Source organism: Etheostoma cragini, chromosome 13, assembly GCF_013103735.1.
Source record: "Etheostoma cragini isolate CJK2018 chromosome 13, CSU_Ecrag_1.0, whole genome shotgun sequence".
NCBI lineage: Eukaryota > Metazoa > Chordata > Actinopteri > Perciformes > Percidae > Etheostoma > Etheostoma cragini.
The window spans coordinates 4,817,960-4,832,374 of NC_048419.1; the positions used below are offsets into that span (position 1 = coordinate 4,817,960).

The 14,415-nt window shown below is 37.8% G+C and overlaps 1 protein-coding gene across 1 annotated transcript; it reads right to left on the reverse strand.

Moving 5' to 3' along the window:
• Positions 1-533: 533 nt before the first annotated feature.
• vamp2 (vesicle-associated membrane protein 2) lies at positions 534-11,789 on the reverse strand. Its single transcript, XM_034889863.1, has 5 exons — positions 11,438-11,789; positions 6,301-6,397; positions 5,875-6,033; positions 5,594-5,645; positions 534-5,386 (listed from the first exon to the last, which is right to left on the reverse strand). Coding segments are annotated over exons 1-5 (327 nt in total). The 5' UTR covers positions 11,440-11,789; the 3' UTR covers positions 534-5,369.
• Positions 11,790-14,415: the final 2,626 nt, after the last annotated feature.

The following is a 14,415-nucleotide window of genomic DNA, read 5'->3' on the forward strand; positions in this document are numbered from 1 at the left end:
AATATGATATGATATCCGACTGGTGTACTTCAAAATTAAAGTCACCGGAAGCGTCTTTTGCTGCTGTGCTGGTTCTTTTTACAGACAGTAGCCTTCACCATTTTTACTGCTTCTGCACGACTCTATCACGACCACTAGTGAAAGACTCATAGACAGTTAAACAAAGACAAAGAAAGACTAGACTAGGGCACCAATCCATTATTCTGCATGGATGGAAATGTTAGGGAAAAGCCTGTCCCTAGAGTATTTATAACCCTTAAAGTACTGCATGAGCCACAACAGAGGTTTAATAATCTGTGAGATCTGCACTGTTCCACAGTGGTGTGTCTGCACATGTTGCTGACATACACTATTGAATTGAAAATAATGTGAATGGTTCATAGATTTCAATGATAATCTGAGTTATGTATCATGATTTCCAACCATATGGTTTATCAAAGTCTTTAAGAGATGGGAACATAATTTCAACAATTCTCCTTGTACTTTTGAGACAAACTTGCATGTAATAACAATGAATTAAAGCAAGAGATTTCTCTTTGTATTGATAATAAATTTATGCTTATTCATACAGGTCAGATAAGGTCCCAGAATTGCGGTCAAAATTGCATCTGCCCATTGTTGCACACCCACAAAACACGTGAAGCACACACAAAAGTACAACTTGTCATAGATACTGTTTGTCCAATATACATATATTTCATGATGTTCATCAATATAATAAGACATTGATAGATTTACACTACAATTATTTTATGTACTTTAGGTTTTCATTCAGTCTCTTCATTACGTTGAGTCAACCTTGTTTAGTTTCTATTCCCATACCAAATGACAGCACGATAAATCTATCAATAAATAAAAGCAAAGGAGAAGAAAAAAGAAAGATAAAACTGAGCACATTGCCCATGATCCTCCAGTCCTGTCCCTCCTGTAAGGCCAGATGACCAGGGGCAATATGGGCCTTCATCCCAGGAACCCCAGTCCCAAAGAGAAATCAAAATCTTTCCTCAAAAATAAACAGATTTAAACAAAAAATATATCTTGTAGATACAAACAGCAATCTGATGTAAACTGTAGAATCCTTCTAAGCCTTCTGGACAATTGAAGGTAAAATATTCATTTTTCCCATTAACTTCCCATTTTTTTTTACCTTTACCAATCAGTGCTTACATACAAACAATTCAGTGACATCTGGAGTTATTACTAAATTGATGCAAAAGAAAAACACAATATTTGGTTCAAAAATAAAACATATATTAAGTAGAATATTGTATAATCATAGCCATCCAGTGAACATTCAGAGACTCAAAAGGTTCCCTCCTTTTGCTGCATTCATCCCATTTGGGGGTGACAGTAAACGTTGGGGATCATTTCCCACTCTGCACATATTACATAATGCTTTGTTGAAAGATCGGATCTTCTGTTGGTCTCTTTTTTTCTGCCTGTTTCCTTCCAAGTTTGAAAGTAACTTCACAAGCTATAATTCAAACCTGGAAGAGGGTCTGAACACTTGTTTCCATTTTGGCATCTTGTATTTCGGATCATCCCCCAAATGACATGAACACAGCGATAAGTTGAGATCACTGAACAATTCTTGAGGTTGACACATAAGACAATATTCTCCACCAAGTCATGTTCCCATCCCACCAAAACAAATGAAACACAACAGAAAAAGTTCCACGGTGTTAAAATATATACGCACTTATTTTCATACAGACAGTAAAGCAACGGAAAAAGAGAGCACTCACTTCCTTTTCCCTGTTGTGACCAAATTGGTTGAGCACTCACAACAGTTGGATTCATAGATAACACAGAAGTCCTACCCCAATCAGTAGTGTTATTTCACTTTAGCCCTCCGTGTGGTTAACCCCTGCAGGATGGCTAAAAGAACCACATTTGTAACCCTATAATGATTTTCTTTTGCCAAAAACCCAATTCTACACTTTGCTAATATAGATTTGTCCTCATATATAGTTGGTAAATTTCTAATACCTTAAACCTGAGGATATAGGACCCCCTACCCCCCAAAACACCCCCATATTACAACACCAAACAATGCAGATTTTTTTATAACAGTTTTCTAGGTTCATTTTAAATAGCTATAGTTAGTTCGTTTCTCTTTTCATTTTAGAACTTGGCAGCACTATGGAGACAAAAAAGAAGATTTGTGCTATTATTAGTTACAGGATTATGTGTCTAAAAACCTGTTAGAGATCAGAGGCTCTTCAGACCTGGATAGGCATTGTTGGGGCAGACTGTATTTGAAATTTGAAGCATGTTATGTTTTGGTTTAACTTGCATATGTTTGAATGGCACACTCACAAGCCAAACTGACACTATATGAATAGTGTGTAATAGTTGAAAGGTCCTGTAATCTGTGAATAAATTGTGTAAGGGTTTAAGCTATGTAAAACCGACTTGGGTAGTTTGGATAACCTGTTTCTCTCCGCTTGTTTTTGATGGCAATTGGCAGCGTAAGCATGGAAATCTGGTCTTTGGTAATCTTCTGCAGTCTACTTTTGCTCTGTTTGGAGGAAAACATGGGACGGGGAGGAGAGGGCTTGTAAAGGTTAGGGTCCTTCCTAATAGAACTGGCCGGCAGATCTGTAACCCGTCTGCTTGTGTACTTCAGTGGTCAAGGAAACAACGTGCTCTCACTCTGAGATTTAAGCAGCCTAATCTGTCAGGATAAACGGGGGATATTCCCAACACAGAGCTATTCTAACACGCACACACACACAGACACACACACACACACACACTGTAGGATTTTAAGTAAGTGAGTTGAGCAAAGGGGGGCAGGTTGGTCTGATCAGCTGGTGGGAAAGATAAAACTGTTGAAAAGAGACAAAGCTGCTAAGGCTTTACACACACTTGTTTTTGAAATATTGTTGCTGATTTTGTGGTCTTCAAATCTATTCAGTGACTGTAGCCTACTGTAAGATTTGAAATCAAAATTTAAACATTTTAAGATTGACATTAGTGGTAGTAGAGCATAAGCCGAGTTGCTTGTCATCTCATGTTAATGTGTACAAGGCCTTAGTTTGACAGCGCATTAAAAAACAAGTGCATCACATTGCCCTGCTCTCCTGCTCATAAAGTAGCCAAAAGGGTAGTATACACAGGAGTAGATGCCAGAAACATTTAAAAGAATGTTTTAAGACCAAACCAGCGAGGGCACCAATGAAAGAAATAACAGCAATAAGAATAGAAGCCTCTCCCTTGTTGCTTGGCAGTGTATAACGCACAGAGCTGAATTACAAAAAACACACCAGACAGAGGTAAAGAGGATCTTACTGCTGTGTGGCAGCAAATAGTACTGATTGCACACTTCCTCTTTACCTGTCTGTTTCACACAAAAATATACTATAATAAAAATAGAATCTATTATATTTAAAAAAGAAAAAAGGCCTTAACTATAGGGAGAAACACTGAGACAGAACCACTGCGCTAGCAACACACTCTTCTTAAGAGTGCTATGTTTTGTATAATTGCTTCCCACGTTTCTTGTATCTAACTTTTGACAGTGAATTACTGAGCCTACCCCAAAGTTGCTGACCTAAAACTCAACAGTGAATTTGACATTTTCCCCATTAGCCTCTGTCCATGTTCCTGAATTTGCAAATAAGGCTAAAAACATTTTTTTTTTTAATATGTGCTCTTCATGTGGAGAGGTTTTGCTGCACGAGGATCTCCTTTGGCCAGGCTAATGACCAGCCAGACAGCGCCATCAAAAACAAGGTTGTTTGTGCATTTTAAACAGATTCCTTTTCTGCAGTCTGCAGCTCTCCCTACACACACTAAAAGTGTGAGGGTGTGTTTGACTGGAATTATTCTACAGTAACTAATAGAAGTGACTGGAGACTAAGACTTTTCAGTATCCATGTAGGTAACAGGCCAGTAAGAATTAACCCTTTGCTTTATGGAAATGAAGCGATTCATGCAATGGCCCCGTTTTATCACCTGGCATTAGAATTGTTTTTTTGTTTTTTTTTAAGTCCATATCCACAGTTTGACAATAATGACATCTCCACAGTATACTGTAAGTGTAATGTTAAGATAACATCACACATATAACAAAAGAAAGTAATTCGGACAGATTAAAAGTCTAATCCCTTACAGCTATTAACTATAACTATTTTCTCCTATGTTTTGTATGACCGACGTTTTTGACACAAGCTTCGTCGCCTGTATTTTTTTTTTTTAAAGATACGTACACTTACATGTGCTACGGTAAGACCATTTGCACTAGACTGCAATGAAGGAATGTTTTCGAAATAAGACACTACGTAATATTTAAATAAAAAAGAAACATCTACAGACATTGGTCCAACTGTACTATGGCAGTTTAGAAATTAGCAGAAGACATTAAGGTGTTCAAGCATGCCGACAGGCAGAAGAGGGGTTAGCATGTTACAGATGAAAGTTATTAGAGTGAAATGGAGAAATAGAAATGACACAGATACTGGGAGGATCAGATGGAAAGGGCTTGGAAATGATGATTACGAGGGATTAGTTGGACAATTCATGCATTATTTGTATGTTTGATCAATATCAGTGAGCATAGACTCTCTCAGAAAGCCAGCAAAGAAGCTAAGACTTGAACTCTTTGATGGCATCAAGTTATAGAAATGTGGAGCTAAAGAAAAGCTGAATAAGTTTTGTCTATGTTATGGTTACATTTTGTCATAACTTGATGATATTTGCTTGGTACAATTTTTAGTTCTTTGACTTATTTTGGACTTTCTTAGTGGACACGGGTAACACAGATGAACTCGAAAAATCAAAAGGTATTTCCATTGTCAAATGGAGACTAACTCCACTGTGCAAAAATACACTGAAAAGAGAGTACGCAGGGGGCGGACAGATGATGATCACATGCAAGATACACACTTTGATTAATAGGCAGTATTTAACGCTGAAGCATACGTAAAATTAATACAAAAATTAAAAAATACAAAATGCACACACACACACACGCACACACACCTACAAAACAGTATATTTCAGAATAAAACTCTACAAAGAACTATATATATCAGTTATGTAACAATTATCGCCAATTGTTGTTTCCTTTTCTGTTGTTGCATCGTCACAAGTGTTTGGTTCTCTGTATGGCAGGTTAGAAAAGCCACGAGGACCCAGAAAGGAGACAGGGCCACACACTCACAGGACAAATATTGACAGGGGTCCAGAGGCGAGGTGGTGGAAGTGGGGGAGTCATGGGACCCTGAAGGTTTAGGTGTGTTATATTGAGGCTAATCGGGAGATATATATAATAAATGAGTTATCATGGTTAATTTTGTAATCAATTTGAGGGCGTTTTTTTTCTGTAGCAAGGAAGGATTAGACTGGGGTAGGAGCAACTCTTCTTAGGTGCTGAAGTACACTGAAGAAAGAAAGGAAAAAGCAAAGTCTCATTCATAATGTTTCAAATATGCATACGTTATCAAACCAACATTTGCCAACACCATTTCTAGATTTCAAGTTCATTTTTCATTTGTGGAGATGTCTTATATTTTACAGTACCTATGTGTAGAATGTGAGAATCAGTTTTTAACAGTGACAAATCCATGTGCACAAAAACGTTTCTTACCAATAATGACGATGAGGACAATCACGCATATCACACCCAGGATAATCATCATCTGCAGTCAGTGGATTTTCAGAAAAAGTCATTAGACAAGCAGTGAAATTTGACCATATCTACAGTATTTGTAAAGCAACTTCTTAAAAGCACCAGACTCACACCAACATTTCCCATCTACATTGTTATTCATGCTTTCTTTTTAATTTGTCTGCAAACAGAGACTTCTAAGGCTGCCTTTTTGCACACAGGTATTTGCTCTTTGAGTAAGCACGTCTGAATGTCCTCACCTTGGCATTCTTCCACCAGTATTTATTCTTCAGTTTTGCAGCGCTGGTCTCAAACTGAGAGGCTCCAGCCTGCAGGGCGTCAGCCCTGTCGTCCAGTTCTGACAGCTTCTGATCACGCTCCAGGACCTTGTCCACGTTTACACGCATGATATCCACCACCTGCGGAAAGACATGCAAAGCAATGTAATGGAATCAGATATCAAGACACAACAACTCTGTGTGAGGGACCAACAGGATGGAGCTGGACCTGGATTATGATTAAATGTTGTTTATTAAGTTTGACCTCAAATCATGTCTTTATGATTGAAATGTGATTGTGTGTGTGTGTGCAAGCTGAGAATATTATGTTCCCAGGAATTGGCCAATGAGTGACGCTGAACTGTAAATGTCTCCATCTGAGCCTGACAACACGACGTGTGCACTCACCTCATCCACTTGTGCCTGTGTCTGCTGCAGACGACGGTTGCTGGTGAGGTTGGGGGGCTGATTCCCTCCTTCTGCAGGGGCTCCGGCTGGGGCAGACCTAATGACGGAAAAAAAAAAATGTTTCTTATACAAAATACACATACATGACAGGATTTCTTTTTTTGAGAATAGTCTGGCTTGATAAATAGATAATTGAAGAAACAACAAAATAATAAGACTTCTATCAGTTATTAAAGTTTTTTCAAAGTATTTTCATATTTAACCATATTTTAAATGTCTTCTAACTGATTACAGAAAAGTACATTTACATTGTTGCAATGCTTAATTATATGTCTAACTCGGCCTGCCTGGTAAAAGTTCAGCGTAAACTGATGAAATGTTGGAACACAGATTAAATATTTCATATACACTCATGTCCTAGATGTGTACCTTGTCCCACCACTGCTCTAAGATATTTTGTATCTGTAATCCTACACATTTTAGGAAGGGGGTAAAGCAAAAAGACAAATGTGTATTGTGGGGTGCTCACAAATCCATAGGCTGTTGTGTTTTTGATCTATTTGTTTCGATAGTATTGTCTGTAGTGTCTATATTGAGTATTGTCCTTTTATCTTCCTTGCCCAGGGACCAAAGATGCAAATTAGCTGTATAGCTAACTCTGGTACAGGCCTAAACCGTGCATGGTCCCTGATAAATAAAATAATAAAATAATAATAATAAAATATACAGTACATACTGGGGGGACCATTTGCTGTTTTTACACAGCTAGTATATTTTCTCTCATATTGTAAGGTGAATTAAACAGTGCTAAAAGCTAACAAATTTATGTTGGGTATTGGGAATTGTACATCTTATCCAATTTGTAGGATTTGGAAGATTTACTGTGTTCCAAACATGAGCATTTTTAAATGTTAGTGCTGGAGAGTCCAGATAACTACCTTCTACTACAAAGAGAATCAACTACTGAAGGTCTTACAAATGTCAAATGGGGTTGTCATGTTGTGTATTACTAATTATTAGGGGTGCACAATTCAGAAATTTTTATGAACCAATTCGATATTGATTTTTAGACTCAAGATTCGATTCAAAATCGATTTTCAATGCAAAAACCATTCTTTATTTAAAAACAATATACAATATGTAAATGTAGTTACTTTTCCCACGGGCTAGTATACACGACATTACAAAATGACAAAAAAAATATTAATTTGATTTTTGGAATTCTACAAATCAATTTCAAATCTGTAGAGCTTGAATCACGATACCAATGTGAATTGATTTTTTTGCACACCCCTACTAATTTTGTTCCATTACGCCCAGGTTGTTGATTGTGTAAATCTTACATGTTGGATAATGAAAAACCTGTATTGAGTGTTAGCTTTGGGATCCACAGCAAAAACTATAATCTGTATATCTCATGCAGACAAATCATTTGTGATCCAAGACTTATGTAAATTATAAAGGTCAACAACATGTCTCAGCTGAGCCACTACCTACTTAAATAAAGACAATATCCACATTTTTCAGATTCACCAAATAGGCACTGTTCTACTAATTCTAAAGGGTATATTTAAAAAGTAAAATGCATCCTAGAAATGAACTCTTTTTATGTGTTTTTGTCTGAAATGCTGTCTAATTTAAAAGATCAAACCCTGCATTTCATCATTGAGATGCAGAATATGCAACATGCACAACAACCACACATAGCAAGCACAAAAACATACGATTAGATTAACCATAATTATAAAATTAACAACAAATACATTTCAAATCATTTTAAATTAGATATGATTCTCTCAACCTACCAATATCAGTAAACCTCCAATAATAATATGTGCCAATATCAATTAAAAGTCTTAACAAAGTACTTGAACATTAAATCTTAAACATTCTGCAACTCGATATAGCAGCAGATACATTAAATAAGCAAATGGAAAATCCTTTAAAGGCTTAAATGACTTAAATATTTAATGTAGTGTGGAGTGGTACAGCATGCTTTATTTAACACACTGTATTGCTGTCTATCAATCTAAAGAAATCAATATGAATAGACAGTGTAAATGTTTCTAAAATTAAGTTGACTACGGCTGTAGTATCTCCTGGCAAAGTTACCTTACCTCATCTACTCTACCAGTGTGAGACAAAACTCTGTATAAAGGTCACCTTTACATGCTTCCACATACTAATCCCCTAACAACAACAAATCCTTTTGAATAGTTGGCCTAATAGGGCTGGGGGTCTCTGTCAGCTGACAACCAGCCCAAGGCTATATGTGTACGCTACCTGGGAAAGTGAATTATTATTACTATGTGTCTCAAACAAAGATATATGTATTTATAGTCGATATATTACTGCTTACAAGTTGAGAGTCGCTACCATTCTACAATTACAGTTCGTTTACTATGGCTGTAACTATCAGTGTATCCATTCAAACTTCAACAATCCAATATTATCGATACAAAGTGAAAATATCGAGATGCACCATTATTTTGAAATTCACACTTTAATGTATTCTTTTTATTAAAAAGTGTAGTTTATTTTTAATTGAAATGTCTGGATGAGCTTAGTAATGAAATTATCATATCACATTTAGTTTAGCATTTTGTAAATATATATAAATGTAACTTATTGTGTTAAATGGGCTTCTATCTCGTGATGTATCGGTCGCAGGCCCCTGAATTGAATCCAATCAAAATCGTATGATGGGAGATTTTGTGATATCAGTAAATACTGTATCGGTGTCCAAAGAATCAATATAATATCGTATTGTGATAAAATGTGTGATTCGCACCCCAAAAGTTTAAAAACTAAAAGCTGTGTTGGATAGAGAATAGTTGACATTCACTGTCTGATATGTCTATCTGTCCATCTATGTAATTACTTTATGCTCCTTTTCACATTCCATCAACAAGTATCACCACAGAGGTGTAATGTGTGCAGCGGTTCACGCTATCGTCACCACTGAACTGGCACCTCAACTCAACCAGGCTAAGTTGCTAGTGCAGTGAGAAGATTTCTCCCCCGGCTCTAAATCCTGTTTGTACAGCCAAATAGGCATACTGTGAACTTCACACACAGGTGGGCTCACTACTTTTAATCTGTGCCACGTTCATAATCTTCATTTTTAATTAAAAAGGATGAACTGAATTTGGTCTTGACATGCTTCATTGATGCGGTCAACAGATATTGGTGGTGAACGTAACCAAGTGAACGCATGTATAAAAAAAAAATGTCATCCATTTGACAAAAACTCTCTCTACCTGATGAATTTGCATGTGGATGCCACTACATGCAGAGAACACATACTTCCGTTTCACCCTAGTATCCCAGAGCATAATAAGGAACATTAGGAATTCACTTTTAATCAAAGATTGAAAATACAAAAAGAAAGCCTAACACATTGGATTGGTTTCACAGCTGTCTCTCTACAGTCCACTGCCAATGTCAGGTTTGCCATGAAAGCCAAATATATACAACCCTCTTTCAAGACAGAGCTTATGAAAATAGTCTCGCCATGTGGTTTCCAAAGAGGGCTCCTGCGACATTGAGGGCTCTGCGAGGGGTTTCAGGGGTCCCTGATGAAATGAGGACTCATTGGAACACTTATCGTACACCCTATTTACCATAAGAGTTAACATATAGATAAATAAATAGAATATCATCATATCCTTTTACATTCAATTTAACCACAAAGCTACAAAAAAAAAAGTTTGGTGACTGGGATGCTGTCTGAATTGGAACACTGGAGAGCGACATTTCAGCACTGGACAGCGCCACAGCAGCCTAGACAAGAGACGGTCTGATCCCAGCCTCGCTATCCCATTCTGTCAGATGTCACTGAACTGGAACCCGACCCAGAGCATTCACTTCTTTCATTTCTGACCGTATATACACAGACACGCCAGGCCTACATAAGGTCCTGTAAGACATCGCGTTTCACGACAAGCACGAGCGGCCTGTAAATACACTGGAAGCCTACCACACACATCGAGGGCGGAGAGGTTCCTCATGGGGAATGGATTTTAAACACTTGGATGAACAATTACAACCAAATGTTGGTGACAATGTAACTAATATAGCCCACAGAGGGAGTGTTAACAAATATGTCGGCACAATGCATTGACATGTCGTGTGCTGGCACCATGTTTTTACCGCCTGCTATGCAAAAACTGGCAGACGAGGTTGTCACGGCTACCGTCCCTTAGCCTACCCTCTATATATTTCTATCAGTCGAACACAGAAAGGGCAAATAAAACACAGAAAACGGACATTTAAAAGGGTTCATTTCCCCCTGAAGGCTCACACAGCCTGAAATATGGTGAGATATGTCATGTAGCTGTCCGCCCTCGCACGACAATCGACGACATTCAGTAGGAGGCTAGGCTATCCCCACCCCCCGCTATGGGTTGCAAATATCACGTAAACTAGGCCTGAGCCTACTTCAGAGCTAATAATATCATCGTCTTTAAGAAGGTCTGTAGAGTATTCGTCGAATAATATCGACGCTTTCAATGTTCAACACGGTGTCCTTGCTGTTTCTTGAATTAGCTTAATCGTCACCTGTGGTTCAGCGACACAATACGAAGGCTTGTACATGTTCATTAAGGACAAAAAAGGCTTCATTTGATATGACGTTTTCTTCATGTGGTTTTAATTAGCCTGTGGGTAGTCGGACAGACTGTGTCCTTTTCAAATCAAACCAGTCCAAACTGGAAAGAAATGCGTGCGTGCTCCGGTGAAAAGCAACGGACGACTTAATAAAAGAGGCACAGAGCTCGTGTAACGTTACAGTGTAAAAGGCAGAAATAAGGTAATATAATAATGTCTTTAAACCCCATAAACCCTCCGTCTGCTCCAAGGTTAGGCCGACGCGTTAGCCTCTACAGTTATGTTTGGGTCACATATCAGAGAAATAATAAAAAATAAATTCAAAAGCAGTAAGCTGCATACCAATGACATACTGACTAACGTGACTCCAGTGAAATAACCTCAGTATTTGATGGAAAAGACACACAATAGTCTATATTCACACACCGTTAATCCGAGACAGCATGCCAACATCAGTCGTGAGGACGAAATTGGAATTCATTATCTGGATTTTTAAAAAGAAAAGCGCTTTCAAAAATTTGGTACTCACATTTTCCTGGTAGTATTGGCTGGACAGCTGTGCTGAAATCCGGACTGGAAATGTTAGCGCGGTCTAAGTGGCTGGCAGATGGATGTGGATTGCCTTCTGCGCTCCTCTCTACCCTCTGGCACCCTTTGGTTGGTTATTGTGGCGTTTCCCTGCCTATATAGCCTAGGAGGAGCACTGGCTGGTATATATCTGCCGCTGAGATGTGTCCCCTCGCTACAAAACCTGCTTTCCTCTTTCTATGTACTCTACGGCGATGCGGCACCTGCAGGCTAATACTGGAGCCCGGCGCTGTCAGAGTCCGTAATGAAGGTGTAATAAACAGCCGCTTGGATTAGGTGGACAAAGATGGCTCGGTGACGTCAATCGCGGCGAGTTTCATGTTGAAATGGGTGACCGGATCTTCTGACACACCGTTTTATCACCCAGGTCGGCGCTGTTTTAATGTATATGTGTTGGTATTGGGGCTGTACGTAGATTTCCTTTACATGCATTACATGTCATGGTCATGCTTGGGTTTAAAGCTTTAGTAATGGAGCTTATTTTTATTGCAAGTCTGTATGTCAACAAAATGGCGTTCCTCGAAGGGGGTGTGGCGAGCTTCGCAGTAGGTGTCTGATTATGTTTCATAGTAGGCTACATATGGAGAGGGATGTAATGGAGAGTGAACCTACCTCAAATTATATTACCAACCTTTTGTAATAATCTGCATTCAGTCCGCCTATGTTACTGTGAGTCTGTCAGATATGATTAACGTGAGGACAGGGTCTTTTAAGGTCATTTAAAGTCATTAAAATTGGCCCTTGGACCCCTTCCTGCTCCCTGAGGGAGGTTGTGGAGTTTCCCAAGCAAAGTAAAACAAACAAGCGGATCATTACAAAATAGTCCAATGGATTTAGAGTTTGTTCTTCTAAATAGATGATTCATACTATATGATGACCCTTTATATATTTTTTATATTGATATGTTTAGCCTTCTCTGTAAATGTTTGTCTAAGCCAATTAGGAAATGCATACACATGTTAATTAATAGTTCTTAATTTGTTGGTGTGAATTAAATTTCCATCAAACTAAATAGTTTTGTTGGTGATGATAATGGCGTTCAATCTTTTATCTTTAGTGACGATGCCAGAAAATTATGAGTGAAAGACAATAACGTTTTAAAGCTGTTGTTCAATGTATATTTATATAATATTTGGTTATTTAAAAAATCCAATATGCCGATATATTGGCCGATACATATTTTAAAACAAAATCCAGAAACGCGTTACAAAACATAAACAAATTTCCCTAACATTAGTTAAAAGTTGTAGAGCGCCCTCTGGTGGACAAACTATGGAACAGCAACTCTCATAACATGGTTGACAGTCCGTTTTTATTTTTTTAAATATTCATCTATCAGAATAATTTGTCATTATAAATGATTCTGATGAATGCATATCTAATATGTATGTATCCTGTTTGTGTACATTTTCATTAAGTCCTCATAAATCCCACTGCTTGTACAGATTTATGAATGCATAAACACAGAATCCCTCATAAAAAATGTTGCATTTTAATCACACTGATGTTGAGAGAGATACTTCATATTGTGTATTTTTGTTTTGGGCATTCAAGTGTTTGCTGTTGTGCTGGTAACTATACTGTAGCAATCTCTAATCAATCACTCAAACATCCAATTACATATCCATCGTCTCACTTGACCTTACATGGCACATCAATTTTCTTTCTGCGCAGCTCGAGTCCCGTAGGCGCAAAGAAATTACACAGGCTGAAGATCTCATGGGAGTTTGTCAAGCTCAGCACTGAACTCTTGCTTGAAATAATGCAATGTAGATGTTTTCTAGAATAGTTTCTACTTCCTCGTGTAGTGGTAAAAGAAAAGAAAATCACATTATTCAGTTATTTTTTGCTTTGACATTCACAACAACAATATCTTTCCATTTGCTCATTCTTTTGATGATAAAGTAAGTTGAATACATTCCCAGATTGGGCTTTTTTAAAGCATTACTTAATCAAAGCAACTTCTAGAAGAAAAATGTTAATCCGTTCTCAGAAACGAAAGCCTTTAAAAGCATTTTCTCTGGCGAAAGATTAAGTAACAAGAAATGTTTGAAATCAGACACGTGATCTTTTCATAACATATTTCTGATATGAGTTTCTCTCCAGCTAATTTTTGGCTGATACATAATAAAATCATCAACTGCTCTTTGCTTTGTCCAATTTCACCTTATTTAACCCTCCATTCCAGGATGGTCTATATAACCCATATAATTACATATTATGTTATTATAATTAATTGTCAGTCATTTTCCCACAGCGCTTGCAAATTGTCATCTGAACATTGCATGTACAAGCTATATAGTGTGGTTCAATAAAATGGATGTACAGATCAAATCTTGTGTCATAGGATGATGTCAACTTGGTGGAGCCCACATGGTGGTGCTATAAGACAGCTTTGTTTTATTGCTAACGTCTAAAAAAAAAAATAGATATAGAGGTAGCTGGCTCATGGTTATGACCTCATTGATATTTTGTAGACCATGCAGCATGTCACACAAGTTCTACAAATTAGACCCGGGGACATCAGCGTTTTTTTAAGTCAAGGAGCCCTTAACTGAAAGCGACGTATAGCAGGGATCCCCTACTGCATATTTTGTAAAATTGCATATTAAACTGGACCTACGATAAATTTTAAGGCAGCCTAAAGCCTCTTTACATACCTTTTTCTGCATAAAATACTAAGCTATTCAAAAAAAGCCTAACAATTTTTCGCATGGTTTTATAAATCATGTTAAACATACATGTGGCATAGTGAATCCTTAGGATTAACTGGATCTTTGGATGGCCTGAGTGCTTACCTTACTCATATCCAAGTACGCAGTGGGGATTTAAAACAATAATTTAGAGGCCCCCCCTTCATTGACTCAGAGGACCCCCTAGGGGTCCCGGACCACCTGTTGAAGATCACTGACTTGGAGC